General features: G+C 47.8%; 1 protein-coding gene across 3 annotated transcripts in view; it reads right to left on the bottom strand.

The window, feature by feature from the left end:
- The window catches only part of mtus1b (microtubule associated tumor suppressor 1b), a 221160-nt gene that overhangs the window by 43204 nt on the left and 159644 nt on the right, over positions 1–18312 (bottom strand). For all 3 annotated transcript variants that reach the window (XM_038791093.1, XM_038791094.1, XM_038791092.1), the window contains exon 8: positions 7997–8063. In XM_038791093.1, coding sequence (XP_038647021.1) covers positions 7997–8063 — 67 coding nt within the window. The remainder of the gene's footprint in view (positions 1–7996; positions 8064–18312) is intronic.

The following is an 18312-nucleotide window of genomic DNA, read 5'->3' as shown; positions in this document are numbered from 1 at the left end:
GCTCCACACCCACAGCGCTGGAACCACCATTGGGCTCACGGAGTACCGGAGCAGCGAGAACAGAAGGGGCACTAACAGTGCCCTCAAACACATCTCCCGACACAACCCATCCTCCACTGCCCATTTCCTCACCATTGCAATGTTCGCCGACCAGTAATAAGAACTCACCCAGCTCGGCAGATCCCGAAAACCAATCAAATTCGCTCAAAATCTCCAAACTCCTTCAAAACTGCCACCGGGTCGACTTCCGGTGGCGGCGAAGCTCGAGTGAGCTGCACATTCGGCGGGCTGTCACTCCGGCGGGGCTTTAGGGCTGATTCCCCGCGATAGCGGGACCGTGGGAGGCCAGGAGGTAGAGGAAGAGAGAGAGAAAGGAGCAGAGGAAACTGACCTGAAACTTAAGATGGCGGACACACGGACCTTTCTTGCTCCAGGAGAAGAAAAACAGTTTTGGAGTCGCTGAAGCAGGACAACTTGGACACACTTCAGATGCTCAAGAGGTAAAAGTTAAGGAGCTGGGAGAAGGAAGGCGGCAACGAAAGTGCTGAGGAGCGGGCTGCGGCACATGGAACAGCGGGAGTCCAGAAGGCAGAAGAAAAAGGAGAAAAAGGGACAGAGGCAAGGACCTGAAGAAAATTACCTGGGACCGAAGATGGCGGACACACGGACCCCGGACTCAGAAATCCAGCAGGCACTGGATAACATGCTCCAGGTAATGAAATCCAGTTTTGAAGCGCTAAAGCGGGACAGCTTGGACCCAATCCAGAAAGCAGTGGATCAGCTGAACCAGAGGCTGGATGCGCAAGATGTTAAAGTTAAGGAGCTGGGAGAGGCGGTGGAGGAGCAGGCAGATGCGCAAACGGTTGCGGCGCTAGAAGTTGACGGGCTGAAAGAGCGGCAGAGAAGACTGCTGGACAGAGTCGAGGAGCTGGAGAATAGAGTCCGCAGGAACAATCTGAGGATGGTCGGCCTCCCGGAAGGGGCTGAGGGAGCTGATGCCGCTGCGTTTGTAGCAGACCTGTTGAAGCAGCTGATGGGGGCCGAAGCCTTTCCGCGACCGCCGGAGCTGGAGGGGGCATACAGAGTGCAGGGGAGGCGGGGGGGGGGGGGGGGGGGGGAAAGGAAAGGGGGAGGGGGGGAGGGGGAGGCAGGCCCCCCCCCGGCCCGATGGTGATTAGGTTCCACAGGTTCGTGGACAAGGAGCGGGTGCTGCGGTGGGCAAAGAGCGCCAGGAGCAGCACGTGGAACAACAGTGTTATCCGCATTTACCAGGACCTAAGCCAGGAGGTGGCTCGGCGGCGAGCAGCCTTTAAGAATGTCAAGGAGGTGCTGTTCAAGAAGCACGTGAAGTTTGGTCTGCTGTTCTCAGCTCGCCTATGGGTCACGCACCAGGGTCAACACCACTACTTCTCCGAGCCCGAAGAAGCGATGGATTTTGCGAGGGATCAGGGGCTGGTCCCGAAAGGAGGCCCCAAGGACGCGAATTAGGGCCCGAGGATTACCTTGGGAAGGTACGCCGAATGTGCCTGGACTGCTGTTCAACGGTTTGCTGGGCCAAAGGTGCCAAGCGGAACATTTGGGACTCTTTCCTTTGTTCATGGACATTGGTTTGGGGGGTTTACCTTTTTTTCCCCTCTTTTTTTCTCATGGTTTTTTTTCTCCCCTCTTTTCTCTGTTTTTTCCTTTTTGGGCGGATTTGTACTTTTTGGTGCAGCTCGCGGAGGACACTGGAGCCGGCTTGCTCCAGGGGTTGGAGAGGGGGGGATGGGGCGCCGGGGAGTGGGGAGGAGGATGGGCAAACAATGGGAATGAGACAGGAAGGCACCGGAGTGTTGAGTCACTGGGCTAGCAGATTGGCTAGTCAAGGGAGTCAGGTGGGGGGGGGGGGGGGGGGGATCACAGCCAGTGGGTGGCAGGGGTGGGGGTATCGGGGGATGTGGTTGGGGGGGGGGGTTGTTTGCTGACGTGGGAGGGACTTGAAATAGGCACTGGAAAGGAGGTTGAGGGTGGAGGCAGCCAAAGGGCGGGCCAGGAATGCAACGCACGGGCCGGGGGCCGGCCCGAGAAAGGCTATGGCTGACCGGCGTGGTGGGGGGGGGGGGGGGGGGGGGGGGGGGGTTGAGCCCCCCAACCAGGCTGATCACCTGGAACGTCAAGGGACTGAATGGGCCGGTTAAGAGGGCACGGGTGTTCGCACACTTGCGGGCTCGGAGGGCAGACGTAATTATGTTGCAGGAGACACATCTGAAAGTGTCTGACCAGACCAGGCTAAGGAAGGGCTGGATTAGCCAGGTCTTCCACTCGGACTTGGACTCGAAGTCCAGAGGGGTGGCAATCATGATCAACAAGCGCGTGCAATTTGAGGCGGAGAGCATATCCGCAGACAGGGGGGGCAGATACCTGATGGTACAGGGCAGACTGGAGGGGAGAAGAGTGGTGCTGGTGAATATATATGCCCCGAACTGGGATGACGTGGACTTCATTAAAAGAGTGCTGGGGAAGATCCCGGACCTGGATTCTCGCAGGCTAATAATGGGGGGGGGGGGTGACTTTAACATGGTCCTTGACCCGGCTTTGGATCGGTCGTGTCCCAGAACGGGTAGACGCCCGGCAATGGAGCTGAAAGGGTTTATGGAGCAAATGGGGGCAGTGGACCCCTGGAGAGATAGACAGCCAACAGGAAGGGGCTACTCGTTTTACTCGCACGTCCATAAAGTATATTCTAGGATAGATTTCTTCGCACTAAGCAGAGATTGTATCGGGGAGGTAAAGAACACGGAATACTCGGCAATTACTATCTCAGACCATGCCCCGCATTGGGTAGACCTGCAGATCGGGGGAGCGAGCTACCAACGCCCGCAATGGAGGCTAGACGTGGGACTGCTGTCGGAGGAGGGGATCTGCGAGAGGCTTCGGAGGTGTATGCAAAATTACTTGCAGGTGAATGACATGGGGAAGGTCTCAGCGGCGACCCTGTGGGAGGCGCGAAAGGCAGTAGTGCGAGGGGAGCTGATTTCAATTGGGGCCCACAGAGCCACGGCAGACAGGGCAGAGATAGATAGATTGGTCAGGGAAATGGGTCGGATAGATGAAGAGCACGCGGAGTCCCCGGGGGAGGTTTTACTCAGGGAGAGGCAGAGACTACAGGCGGAACTGGGGGCACTATCCACGAGTAGGGCCGTGGAACAGCTTAGGAAGGCGAGGGGAGTGGTGTACGAGCATGGGGAAAAGGCTAGCAGACTGTTAGCGCAGCAACTCAGGAGGAGGGAGGCGGCCAGGGAAATAGGTAGAGTGAGGGATGGGGAGGGGCGCAAAGTGGAGGACCCGGCAGGATTGAATAAGGTATTCCGAGACTTCTATCGCAAGCTGTATACTTCGGAGCCGCCGGAAGAACCGGAGGAGATGAAAAGGTTTCTGGACGGGTTAACCTTCCCAACAGTAGGTGGGGGGCGAGTGGATGAGCTGGGGGCCCCGATTAGAGTGGAGGAGGTATTGGGGGGCCTAAAGGCCATGCAGTCGGGGAAAGCCCCGGGCCGGATGGATACCCAGTAGAGTTCTATAGGAAGTTCTCTGAGCTGGTGGGCCCGGTCTTGGTGAGGGTTTTTAATGAGGCAAGGGACAGAGGGACCCTGCCGCCGACAATGTCGCAAGCCACTATATCACTGATATTGAAGCGGGGTAAAGACCCAGAGGCGTGCGGGTCCTACAGGCCAATCTCCCTGATTAATGTGACGCCAAGCTCCTGGCAAAGGTACTGGCGGTTAGAATGGAGGACTGCGTACTGGAGGTGATTGGGGAGGACCAAACTGGGTTCGTGAAAGGTAGGCAGCTGGCGGTCAACCTGAGAAGATTACTTAAGGTGATAATGATACCCCCGGTGGGTAGGGAGGTGGAGGTAGTGGTTGCAATGGACGCCGAGAAGGCCTTTGACCGGGTGGAGTGGGACTATCTATGGGAGGTGCTCGGACGGTTTGGGTTCGGGGAGGGATTGGATCAAATTATTATATCAGGCCCCGAGGGCCAGCGTCAGGACTAACAGAGAAGTGTCGGAGTACTTTAGCTTGTAACGAGGGACCAGACAGGGCTGCCCGCTCTCCCCGCTGCTGTTTGCGCTGGCCATAGAGCCGTTGGCGATTGCGCTGAGAGCTGCAGAGGGATGGAAGGGGATGGTGAGGGGCAGGGTAGAACATAGGGTCTCTCTTTATGCAGACGACCTGCTCCTGTACGTGTCGGACCCAGTGGCCGGGATGGGAAGTATACTGGGAATGCTGAGGAAGTTCGGCCAGTTCTCAGGATACAAATTAAATACGGCCAAGAGTGAAATGTTTGTGGTACAGGCAAGGGGCCAGGAGAACAGATTGAGAGGGCTACCGTTTAGGCTGGTTGAGGAAAATTTCCGGTATTTGGGAATCCAGGTGGCACGAGACTGGGGCAGGCTGCACAAGTTAAATTTGGCCAGGGTGGTGGAGCAAATGAAGGGGAGTTTCGGAGATGGGATGCACTCCCGCTGTCAGGGAGGGTGCAGACTGTAAAGATGACAGTCCTCCCTAGATTTCTGTTTATTTTTCAGTGCCTCCCGATCTTTAGCCCACAGTCCTTCTTCAAAAGAGTTAACAGGATGATCATGAACTTCGTCTGGGCGGGAAAATCCCCGCGGGTGAAGAAGGCGATGTTGGAGAGGAACCGCAGCAAGGGAAGGCTAGCTTTGCCGAGGCTGATTAATTATTACTGGGCGGCCAACATCGCTGTGATAAGGAAGTGGATGGTGGGTACGGGGTCTGTTTGGGAGCGGGTGGAGGCGGCTTCGTGCAGGGGCTCCAGCTTGACAGCCCTGGTCACGGCTCCTCTACCGCTGCCGCCGGCCAAGTACACCACCAGCCCGGTAGTGGTGGCGACCCTGCGGATATGGGGCCAGTGGAGGAGGCATGTAGGGGAGATGGGGGCGTCTGTCTGGGCGCCAAACTGCGACAACCATCGGTTTGCCCCCGGGAGTATGGATGGGGGTTTCCGAGTATGGCGGCGGGCGGGGGTGGGAAGGGTGGGTGATATGTTCCTGGAAGGGAGCTTTGCGAGTTTGAGGAGCTTCGAGGCGAAATTTGGGTCGGTAAGGGGAAATGATTTGAAGTACCTACAGTTGCGGGACTTTGTTCGTAGACAGGTCCCATTTTTCCCACGCCTCCCGCCAATGGGGATCCTAGACAGAATAGTCTCTGGGGGGGTGGGGGGAAGAAGGGGAGGGTAGAGTCTCGGGTATTTATAAGGTGCTCATGAGGGAGGAAGGGTCCCAGACAGAGGAACTGAAACTTAAATGGGAGGAGGAGCTAGGCGGGGAAATGGAGGACGGGCTGTGGGCAGAGGCCCCGAGTAGGGTAAATTCGACCGCAACATGTGCTAGGCTCGGGCTGATTCAATTTAAGGTCGTTCACCAGGCCCATATGACGGTGGCTCGGGTGAGCAAATTCTTTGGGATAGAGGACAAATGCGCTAGGTGCTGCGGGAGGACCAGCGAACCACGTTCACATATTTTGGGCATGCCCTAAGCTGAGGGGGTACTGGGAGGGATTTGCGGGAAAATATGTCGGGTAGTACCGGTGGGAGAGGAGCGGGCTTGTGCAGTATGTTACGATTTAAGTATTGAAAGTACAGTATGGATGTTTGCACATTTTTGCCTTTTTTGCTTTCTTTCTGTTGATGTCTGTAACTGTTTACAAAGCCAAAAACTAGCTCAATAAAATTGTTTATTTTTTTTTTTTAAACTGCCACCGGGTCTAAGATAGAAAACAAACGATCGTCCGCATACAGTGAGATTCGGTGTTCAGCCCCCGACACCTCAATCCCTTTCCAACCCTTGACACCTGAAGTGCTATTGCCAGCGGCTCTATCGCCAAAGCGAAAAGCAACGGGAGAGCGGGCACCAAAATAAATTCACCCCTAACTACTGCCTTAAGTGCCCCCAAAGCGTGAAGACCATGATCTCCCCAGTGTCATTCCGCTCCACATAACCTCGAATGGCGGCCCTCATCCCCTCATCTGCCAACAACTCACATTCAACCTCCACTGCAGCCACATCCTGTGCCAAACCCAAATCCAACCCGTGTGGCACATGGTCCAAAACCAGGATCGCAAAATACTCCGTGTCGGCCACTCTAGCAGCACCTTATCCATCAGAAAGAAATCAATCTGGGAGTACACGTATTGCATATTCGAGATGTACGAAAACTCCTCCATCCTCAGCCTCTCAAATCTCCACAAATCTGCCCCCTCCCCCACAAGATCAGAGAACCCCCTCAGCTCCGTAGCCACCATCAATGACTTGGGACTCACTGGTCCACCCTCAGATCCAGTGCAGTGTTAAAATCGCGCACCCATTATCAACCGGTGCGTGTCCAGGTCCGGGATCTTCCTGCTCCATGAAGCCTGATGATCTTCTCCAAAGGGTAGAGGGGGGGTCAGGAATCTGCCTCAAGGAGGGACAGCGATTAGCAGCACCACTACTCTAAACTGGTTGAGAAAGTTGGACAGTTGGTATAAGTATGTCTGGGTCGTGTTTTCTTCTGCTCTAGTCACTCGACTATTGCTTCTGCAGTGCTCTGTAGCTAGTGTCCGAATTTAGTGCTGACCTTGTTTCCATACATAAGAACAAGGAGCAGAAGTAGAGCGTCCGGCCCTTCGAGCCTGCCCCGCCATTCTATAAGATCATGGCTGATCTATTCGTGGTCTCAGAACCACTTACCCGCATTCTCGCCATATCCTGTAATTCCTTTATTTTTCAAAAAAACATCTACCCTATCTTTAAATATATTCAATGAAGTAGCGTCTACTACTCCTTTCGGTAGGGAATTCCATACTTTAACCACCCTCTGAGTGAAGAAGTTCCTCCTGGATTCAGTCCTAAATCTCCCCCCCCCCCCTAATCTTGAGGCTATGCCCTCTTGTCCTACTTTCACCTACCAGTGGAAACATCCTTTCTACTTCTATCTTATCCATTCCCTTAAAAATGTTATATGTTTCTATTAGATCCCCCCTCAACCTTCTGAATTCCAGTGAATATAATCCCAATCTACTCAGCCTCTCCTCATACGATAACCCCCTCAACTCCGGAATCAGCCTAGTGAACCTCCTCTGCACACAGACCCTACGTTTCAGATCCCTTTTAATCCACAAGCCTGTGCAGTCCAGTTACACTGGCAATTCACGCTGGCCAAGTGCAATGGCAGCCAAGGCAATCAACCAGTCTAGTCACTTGCTTGAACAAAAGTAATCCTTTAAGACAAGTACGTACAGAAACATGTTGTTTTGGGAGATTTTTCTTCATCTATGGGAAGGTGGGGCACTTTTGAACCCAGATCAGTATCAAGCAGGCAAATAATAATTGTAAAATATATAGAGAAACAATCTGCAGCTTTAAACCCAACTGAAATGCATAGTCAACTTCACTAACACTTTTTAAAAATCTGCCACATTATCCTAGCACCTGAATTACAGGTGTATTGCGGCTTCAGATTTATACGCCAGGGTCATGGTTGATTTGCCAAAACTTTACAAATAACCGAAGAGGAGTCATTTAATTCTGGAGTGGATTTATGTACATTCTGCCTAATGTAGAAATGAATGTTTCAGTGAATCACTACCATGAAAGTTTATTTAAATACTGAAATAGTTTAAGGTGGAAAGTATGTCAAACATTAGGATTATTTAACAGTTCAGCATCAAATGAATAATCATGAATGAATTTTTTTTGCATTTGAAGTCTGACGTTTTGCGGGGGCAGGGAAGAGATATTTTCCTCAGGCGGTTCCTTGCAAATGCAAGGAATTTCACAAACTTGGGTTAAATGGCCAGCCTCCACAGGAATTCAAGATGTGTTTTAACAGTTCTCATGGAATAGTCAACCACAGAAATAGTACTGAACAGTTCAGAGTTCACCAGATCACATCATGCAAATTAGTTTTTAGAGCTTTGAACCACAAAACTACATAAATACTCCATCACTTACCTAGTTCACTACGTAGAGTAAGCAGCTCCTGAGACAACTCCTTGTGTTGTTCGCCAACTTCCTCCCGCTGTGAAGGAAAATATTGTTACTTTGGAAATGTCCTTAAAACTTCGAAGCACACAATGTCAATCATTTAACTCAAGGATATTGAGTTTCCAAATTCAAATAGTTTGTCATCACTAGTGCACAGATATTAATACAAAAATGTACAAGAGCCAAAAGTTATATTGCATTAATGAGCATTTAATTTGTGTGCCATGTGCATGGTTTAAAGCTTAGAGACAAAGACACGCTTATCTTCAGTATTCAATGTTCCGCATTTTCTATTTCCATGAAGTCTCAGGCAGAGAGCACAATGACCAAGCTTTAACCTATTTCAGTTTTCTAATGAGCAGAGTTTTGCACACATACTAGGATCAACATATCCCTCAGACTACATGTGCTGCAATTTAAAAAAACTTTTAACCAATTAAGAAACAGGAGTTAGTCTGGTTCACAATCCTCATACGAGAAGCTCAAAAAGGTTTTGAAATAACTTATTCTTGGCCCAACTTGAAGCGCACAATTATAAACATTAACAAGGAAGCAAGACGGCTTGATATCAGGACTTCAGTATCTGGAGTAGATCAAAATTAAGTGATTTGATTAATCAGCGATCAATAATCCTCAGGAAATTGAACTTGAGCTTTCTAATTCCCAAAGCAGGGTCAGAATGCAGCTTTAAAATGCTCGAGGGTGTACAGAGCTCTCCTGTTTAATAATCTGTCTCTCTAATGCACCACAATTATTCAGTTATTTATACAGCTATTCCTGGTATGTAGCAAATAAGAGGGGAAGCAATCTACAGTGAGGAACAGCTGGAAATAAAAGAATTGGTTGAAATTACTTGCATCAGTTACCAAACCCTCACATTTCCAGTCAGCAAATCACAAAAGAATGCATCAGTTACCCTCTTTCCAGCACAAGAATCGTAGAGGCACATTTTGCTGCTGCTGCAACCCATTCTCCCTTTTTCTGGCCGTGTGTATTGTACAGAAGCACAGGTGGCCACACCACAACCCAAACTGGTCTTTCTACATTTAAAATACTTGGAGGAAAAGATCCATTAGGCCTTGCCTTCCAAGCTAACTTTCAGTCCAGGATGTGTACCATATTTCCTGCAGTACTCTGCCCTGAAGAAAAAAACAGCTGCATTTGGGAATCGCTCATTACAGGAGGCACACCCTATGCGTCTGCACAATGAAGCTGGGAGGAGGGGAACTGATCAATGTTAATTTACTCAAATGTCAGCAGCTAAAGCTCAGCACTGAAACACTCATTGATCTTCCAGCTAATACAGTAATGGAAAAGCTCTATTTTATATTGCAGCTCTATAAATAATACCATCAAGGCCCTCCAAGGTCAGGCCAGCTGAAACAAAATGCACTGAAATCACCCCAAATCAGTTTTATCAGTAATATATGCGGCTCAGATTTTCGATTCAACTCATCCCAATTTAGAACAAGCTACACTGGACATAGTTATTAGAAAATTAAAATGTAGATAAATCTAAATTCTTGGGCAACATAGATTACACATGCAAGTGTACATGTATACAAGAGAATAAGGTAATTGCTATCAGTGTTGATAGTGCCACACTGACGGCCAACAGGTGGTGAAAAGCTCAAACATGGTCCCACCTAAGTTCAGTAAGAACTTTACCATGAGCAAAAAAGTATTTTGTTTGAAATATTACAGTAGTCACAACAGAAGTTGCAGTTTTGCAGGAAGGCAGCCCAGCAGTAAAAGTAAAAAGATTACACCAAGTACTAGAAAATTTACATTTTCAATGCATTTTTTGTCAAGATGAACCTCCTTTAGGTTAGCTTAAGAATACATACATTTAAAAACGCAAATGATGGGCAGATAAACTGAGAAAAAGTGGTTTACAATTACCTAGAAGGTAGCAAATGTTGAAAAACATGCAGGAACGTGAAGCATTTAACAGATTGGATTGTCTATTTCTGGCACAGAAAAGGCATAACAGTGTTGGAACTCAGAAATAATGCATACACCCAGAGTTAACATAATGCATTAATAGTAAATGAAATTCACAATTTATAACATCTGATTGAAACTGAATAGTAGGCTGCTAAAACAGTCATTACAAAATTATGCAAATTGGTTCAATTTGATTTGATGCCCGAGGCATATTTTGAGTACTGAATTACTAGTCAGTGGCCAACAGCATCGTTCAGCATTAAACATTGGCATTGCACAAGGTTATGTTTGAGTTTGGAGTATTGGCAATGACATTCTACAGTTGCCCAGCTCATCTCTAAAAAAATGCAAGACTTACACATGGTATTGAAGTGGAAAATGCGAGTTTAAGTTTAATAACACTTCCAACAGGAAAGAATGTCAGTGCAAAGAGGTGGCCCCAAGAAAATGATTGAAAACAAATCTTTCCCTTGGAAAATAAGCTCAACCTTCAACCAACCACAAATATTTGCAACGTGTCTTGAAACAATCACCAGAGTGACTATAGTTGCGAGGCTTAAAGGAGTCCTCAAATTCAGAGAGATGCATTACTAAGCCCTTTGTTACATGGTTAAATTTTAATTCTGGGTGTTTATTTGTAGTCACTGTTACATCAACATTGGAGATTTAAAATGATAAAGCTTGCAGTCCAATTATTATTCAGTTCGCAAAGGTTGATTCAACTTTGGTTAGGCAGATATACAAAATATAGCACTATTTAGAGTGGATGTATTGATCAACTTCAGTAAATCATTTACCAGTCTTGACAGCTGTAAGCCGAGATGCGGTTCGACAGCTATAAGAAATGTCTAATTTAAACTCAAGCCATTTAACTTGTTTTTAAAGCTAGACTTTGAACAATGTAGCTCACACTGATGATGGAACCATCAATTTTACGGACATATGCTTAGAACAGCGGTTTTAATATACTTACAACAGAGCCAGCCTGTTAGCCGTTGAACTTTCGGTCAATTGGCTGGCTGACACTGTGGCATGGATCTTTATACAGCAGCTCCAGGGGGAGGGGTTCTGGGCGGAGCCAAGGGGGGCCCAGTACAAACTCTCAAGTACTCCCAGAGCTACTCCCCCTGGTGGTCAGGTAGTGCAACTGCACTTACAATATTGATACATATATTTATACTTAGAACATAGAACATTACAGCACAGAACAGGCCCTTCGGCCCTCGATGTTGTGCCGAGCAATGATCACCCTACTCAAACCCACGTATCCACCCTATACCCGTAACCCAACTTAACCTTACTTTTTAGGACACTAAGGGCAATTTAACATGGCCAATCCACCTAACCCGCACATCTTTGGACTGTGGGAGGAAACCGGAGCACCCGGAGAAAACCCACGCACACACGGGGAGGACGAGCAGACTCCGCACAGACAGTGACCCAGCCGGGAATCGAACCTGGGACCCTGGAGCTGTGAAGCATTTATGCTAACCACCATGCTACCGTGCTGCCTCTAAATCTCATTCACCACAACTGATAAATCACTTCAGCCCCACTCTGTACTGCAATTTTAATTTGGCACTTGGAAATCCTTTACAGTGCAACTCAAGATAAGGAGACAAATGCCAACAGCAAAAAATTCTTGAAGCAACTCCTGACATGACCTGATTTTCCGAAGCAGGTTTAGCGGATTAGACATTGTATACTTTGTTTAAAAGCAAAGGTGTTAAACATAATCAGATATGCAAGAATGTTATAAACTATGTTCTTGATTATCAATTTGCCCAGATGAAAATAAAACTACCCATCGATTGCTCAGCACACAACACAAAAATGAGAAGACAGGCTCAACACTGCAAATGGATTCATAGCTGCAGAATGAACATCATTATTATTTCAGACATGGCAATTACAAAGCATGTCTCACTCTAAATTTGAAGTACAGGTAACTGACAGACATTTTACATATAATGCCCCACAAGCCATAACAGTAGGAGGTGGCAGAGTAGGCATTGAAGACTCGCCGATTGTTCAGGGGACACTGGTTCAAATTTCACCATGGCAACTGGTGGAACTTGAATTAATGCGAAATTGAAAAGCTAATCTCAGTAATGGTGACTATGAAACAATTGCTGGTCATAAAAACCCATCTGGCTCACTAATGTTCTTTAGGGAAGGAAATCTGCTAATCCTTACCTGGTCTGGCCAACATATGGCTCCAGATCCACAGACTTGATTCTTCAAAGCCCTCTGAAATGGTGCAGCAAACTACTCAGTTCAAAGGAACTTCAGGATGGGCAACAAATGCAACCTTGACAGCAACACCCCAGAAACGAATCAACGTAATAACTAAACAAGCAGTTAATTAGTTTGTGGTAGTTGAGCTAAAGATTACCAGGACACTGGAAGCTTTACTCATGTGAGCTCTATTATGTCCTTTTCTAAATTTAATTCGCAGGAGGCGGGCAATGTTGATTAGGCCAATATTTGCCCATGGTGATGTTGGTGTGCTGCCTTCCTGAATTGCTGAAGCTCATGTGTTGTAGGAACACCCACAGTGCTGTTGGGGGCGCCGGGGGGGGGGGGGGGGGGGGGGGGGGGAGAGAAATGTGATCCAGTGACCTAGAAACAGCAATATAGTTGTAAGTCAGGATGGTGTGTTCAGGTGGTGGTTTCCCATCTATCTGCTGCCCTTGTCCTTCTTGGTGATCGAGGTCATGAGTTTGGAGGGTGCTGTCAAAAGAGCTTTGGTGAGTTGTTGCAATGCAGCTTGGAGATGGCACACACTGTACTTTGGTAGTGAAGGAAGTGTCATTGAAGCTGTGAGTATTCCATCACACTCCTCCTGAATTAGTGCCTTCTGACAGGCTTTGAGGACTCGTGGGTTATTCCCTGCAGAATTCACAGCCTCTGACCTCCTCTTGAACCACCAGCGAAAGAAAAATGAGAATAATCTGAACTACTCAACCAAAAGACACTCCCTCCATAAATTTAATGCTCTATGCAGTTGACAGTCTTGGAATACGGCCCAAGAGGCAAAAATGAACCAAGCTGACACTCGTTTTAAAAAAAACTATCCTACACTACAAAATTAACTAATTTTGTTTCCCCCGAGTGCAAAAGAAACCTTCGAACTTGGTGTAACCAAAAAAAAATTGGCAATTCAAATGATTTGATCTTCCAAGAAGGAAAAGAATAGTACACTGGGGAAATAAGAACACGGAAACAAAAACAGAAAATACTAGATAATCTCAGCAGGTCTGACAGCATTTGCGGAGAGAGAAGGGAGCAGATAGAGTAGACAGTCAGAGACTTTTTCCCTGGGTGGAACGAATTACAAGGGGACATGAAGTTAAGGTGAATGGTGGAAGATATAGGGGAGATGTCAGAGGTAGCTTCTTTACCCAGAGAATAGTGGGGGCATGGATGCACTGCCTGTGGAAGTAGTTGAGTCGGAACCATTAGGGACCTTCAAGCAGCCATTGGATAGGTACATGGATTACAGTAGAATGATGGGGGGGTAGATTAATTTCTTCTTAATCTAGGACAAAAGTTCGGCACAACATCCTGGGCCGAAGGGCCTGTTCTAAGCTGTATTTCTATGTTCTAATGTTTCGAGTCATCTGGTCTGAATGTATTTTTTCTTCTGGGTTTAACCGCACCAGTACACCAGGTTTTCCAGTCAATATTTAACAATTATTTCAATACAAAAGAGTACAAAAATGTGACGATAATTTGGCCTCTATATCTTGCTGTGACATTGGATAGGAGCATGGCTGATCTAACTGTGGCATCTGTTCCACTTTCCTGCCTGCCATGAACTTTGACAATCAAAAATCTAACCAACTTATCCTTGGAAATAACCCAGCCTCTCTGGCTTCCTCAGAAGTGAATTCACAAACTAAAAACGAACAGCCAACATCTCTTCTCATATGTCTCAAGTAGAGACCCCTAAATGTGTTTAACTGTTTTTCCTAGTTTTGGACTCTCCCACAAGCGAAAACATCCCGTCAGCACCAAATCCCCTCAGGATCTTCTGTTTCGATAAGATGACCTAATTCTTGGGCTATTTGCCCATTCTGCTCAATCTTTGCTCATTAACTCCCTCATCCTCACCCTCAGAATCATTAGAGTGAACCTTGTTGGAGCTGTTTCTTATGCAATTGTATCCAAATAAGTAAGCCAAAACCTATGAATGAGCAGGTGGTGATCATTTGGCCCCTCGAGTGTGCCACCATTCAGTATGATCATGGCTGATCGAATTTTAACCTCAACTTCACAGTCCTGCGATCCCGATAACCTTGCTCATTAAGGGTTTATTTACTTCTGGACTTCCAGTGCTGACAGGAAGAAGGCCACACAAGGTGGCTCCTGCCATGGCCTTTATTTTTTGGAATTTTGAAACCTGGTCCCCAGGGACTTTGGTCATCAATAGATGGTACAGTGGCTGGCACTGCTGCCTCACAGCTCTAGGAATCCGGGTTTAATTCTGACCTTGAATGACTGTGTGTGGAGTTTGCACTTTCTTCCAGTGTGTGCGAGGGTTTCCTCCAGGTGCTCCGGTTTCCTCCCCAGTCCAAAGATGTTCCGGTTAGCTGGATTGGGCATGATAAATTGCCCCTTAGGGGGATGTTACAGGGAGGGGGATTGGACCAAGGAGATTGATTGATTTTTGTCACATGCACCGAAGTACAGTGAAAAGTATTTTCTGTGGTCAAGGGAACGTACACAGTAGACAAAACAATAATCGACAGAGCACATGGACAGTGGTGCATCAATAAATAGTGATTGGTTACAGTGCAGACAAAGCCAAACAAGAGCAGCATAGGGCGTTGTGAATAGTGTTCTTACAGGGAACAGACCAGTCCAAGGGAGAGTCGTTGAGGAATACAGTAACTGTGGGGAAGAAGCTGTTCCTATGTCTGGATGTGCTGGTCTTCAGACTTCTATATCTTCTGCCTGAGAGTGGTCTTTCGAAGTGTTGGTGCAGATTAGATGGGTCGATTGGCCTTTTTCTGCACTGTAGGGCTTCTATGACTATGAAAACTGGCCATCATATCAGATAAGGAATTGGCTGGCAAAAATATGTTGAGATCTATGAAGGAGGTTGGCGGTAAGATGATTACAGGGGTAATTGTTCGATGGACCCCAAGTCTGCAAAACACAGCAGAAAGGAAGACATTGGGCCCGGCCTTGGGTGCTGAAGGGTGTGGAGGAGGCCTCGTCACAGCACAATCCCCTCATTGGAAGCAGAAATGTTGCTGCTGGAGGAGAGGAACAAAACACTTGGGAGGGCAAAGGTGGATGACTTGGAAAACAGGCCAAGGAGACAGAACCTCAGAATTGTGGGGTTACCTGGGGTTTGGGGCTGAAGCCGACTGAATATTTTTCTCAGATGTTTGTCCAGCTTTTGGGGAGGGTGATGGCGATTGTCTCCTCCAGAGTTGGTTCTGGCTCAAGTACTCCAGTGGAAGTCTGGGGTGAATGAGCCAGCGGCAGTCATTATTGGATTCCACAGCTTCCAGCATAAATAAACGAGGGTAGGCACGAGGGACAGCACCCCAGAGCACAGGCACCACGAGGTTGTTACAATTGTGGCCACATAGGACATTATGCCCGTGATTGCCCACAAAGCCGCCCCCCCCCCCCCCCCCCCCCCCCCGAGCCATCAACGATACCAACAACCAAACTCCCCACCTAGGAACAATGTTGGGCATATATGCATAATGTTAGCACCCGTTCAGACGACTTAGCGTTTAACTCCACAGATTGACGGTGTTCAGACTCCCCAACTTGGGTGTGTGACACACGCTGGGATGAATCAGGCAGACCAGTAGTTACAGGCACACTCTGGGGACTTAGAGTCAATTTCCTTTGTGACACAGGATGATCCCGCACCACTTTAAACTCCTCCACCATGTTTCAACAGGACCAAATGGCCCACCACAGACACCATCACCGAGTGGATTCACAGGCCACATGGAACAAGGAATTATCACAGCTTACGTACCCATTCAGATAGGGAACATTAGCACCAAACACCTCGATGTTTGAGTTAACTTACCCCAAACTGCAGGAGCAGGGTCTGCAGTGGGCTAAAGTGAATTGGAACTCTGGGTGAGAAGGAAGCATCATTAGGATATACCAAGATGACAGGATGGAGTTGGCAAAGCAGTGTGCAGATTTTAATAAGGCAAAGTCAGGTTTGGAGTGGTGTACCTGCCGAGGCAGAGTGTGACCATTTTTTCAATACGTCGGAGGTAGTGGAGTCCTTTCTCAATGAGCATGAACCTGGGCTTGATTGAATGAATTTGATTGGACACTTTAATGGGGACAATTGGAGGGGTTGGCTTGAGGTGTTGTAGGTTGCACCTGGTGTATGTTTGGGATTGTGGGGGCGGAAATAGTGGTCAGGATAAGTGTCGTGATCTCTGTATATCAATATACATTATCAATACATGTAATGCTAGTACAGGCAATTGAACACTAGATGTCTCACTGTCAGGACCTATATAAATAACTTTCCCGCTCTTTCTGGGAGTGTGTGTATCAGGAGTGCAGAGAGAACAGACGTCGGAAAGCTGGAGAGAAGAAATTATTAGTTATCAAAGCATTGTATTGTATAATTTAGTTATCCCTACAATTGTTTCCTTTTACTAGACAAGCTTTCCTTCAGCAAGGAGACCAGTGCTGTACATTGGATTGGATTGGATTTGTTTATTGTCACGTGTACCGAGGTACAGTGAAAAGTATTTTTCTGCAAGAGCTCAACAGATCATTCAGTACATGGGAAGAAAAGGGAATTAAACAAAATTCAAGAAAATACATGAGAATACATAATAGGGCAACACAAGATATACAATGCAACTACTTAAGCATTGGCATCGGTTGAAGCATACAGGGTGTAGTGTTAATGAGGTCAGTCAATAAGAAGGTAATTTAGGAGTCTGGTGACAGTGGGGAAGAAGCTGTTCGAGCGTGTTCTCAGACTTCTGAATCTCCTGCCCGATGGAAGAAGTTGGAAAAGCGAGTAAGCCGGGTGGGAGGGATCCTTGATTATGCTGCCCGCTTTCCCCCGGCAGCGGGAGGTGTAGATGGAGTCCATGGATGGGAGGCAGGTTCGAGTGATGGACTGGCCGGTATTCACGACTCTCTGAAGTTCCTTGCGGTCCTGGGCCGAGCAGTTGCCATACCAGGCTGTGATGCAGCCCGATAGGATGCTTTCTATAGTGCATCTGTAAAAGTTGTTAAGGGTTAATGTGGACATGCCGAATTTCCTTAGTTTCCTGAGGAAGTATAGGCGCTGTTGTGCTTTCTTGGTGATAGCGTCGACGTGAGTGGACCAGGACAGATTTTTGGTGATGTGCACCCGTAGGAATTTGAAACTGCTAACCATCTCCACCTCGGCTCCGTTGATGCTGACAGGGGTGTGTACAGTACTTTACTTCCTGAAGTCGACGACCAGCTCTTTAGTTTTGCTGGCATTGAGGGAGAGATTGTTGTCGTTACACCACTCCACTAGGTTCTCTATCTCCCTCCTGTATTCGGACTCGTCGTTATTCGAGATCCGGCCCACTATGGTCGTATCGTCAGCAAACTTGTAGATGGAGTTGGAACCAAGGATAACAAGACATGGTACCAGTTGAGTGACTGTTTCAATCTTTACAGTTACAGCTCAGCAAACAGTGACAACCAACAACGATACCCAGGCAAGATGATAGAGGTTCCGGTTCCACAGTGGCTCAAGTGCCACGGCAATCTCCGCGAAAACTGGCGTGCATTCAGGCAAAGGTTTGAGATCTTTCTGGTAGCAGCCGACCTACAAGACTCACCATCTCATGCTGCTCACCATCGCTGGTGCCAACAGAAAACGGTAAGAGAGGCGCCAGCACTTACCACGAGGCCGCGTTCCCGGAGCAGAGAACAATAAGTTGATCGGTGGCCATCTTGAAAAAGGTACTGCATATGCGCAGTTGCGCGAGGAGCCGCGCATGCGCAATTTCGAAAAAGGCCCCCAGTAAAGGAACAGCGATATGCGCAATCGCTTCCTACAACCGACGTCACACGCTTCATGACATCAGAGGCCCCGGACAACGCCCACTTAAAGGGGAAATGTCCCAAAACACAGAATTTTTTTTTTAAAGCTGTAAAACCTGATTCTTTCACCTGGAACGACAGCACAATGCCCGACATTCGACCAGTAGCTGAAAGTAATCTCTGCAGAACCCTTCAACAAGCAGTTAGCACCGCCCAAAGCGATGATGCAGTCCTTGAATACTATGACTCCAACCTTTATTTCTTCTTTGGACATCACGAGCCCAGTGCCAGCTCTGACA

The sequence above is a fragment of the Scyliorhinus canicula genome, chromosome 3 (assembly GCF_902713615.1).
Source record: "Scyliorhinus canicula chromosome 3, sScyCan1.1, whole genome shotgun sequence".
NCBI lineage: Eukaryota > Metazoa > Chordata > Chondrichthyes > Carcharhiniformes > Scyliorhinidae > Scyliorhinus > Scyliorhinus canicula.
Note: the sequence above shows the minus strand (reverse complement) of the source record. Positions and strands in the feature narration are given on the sequence as shown.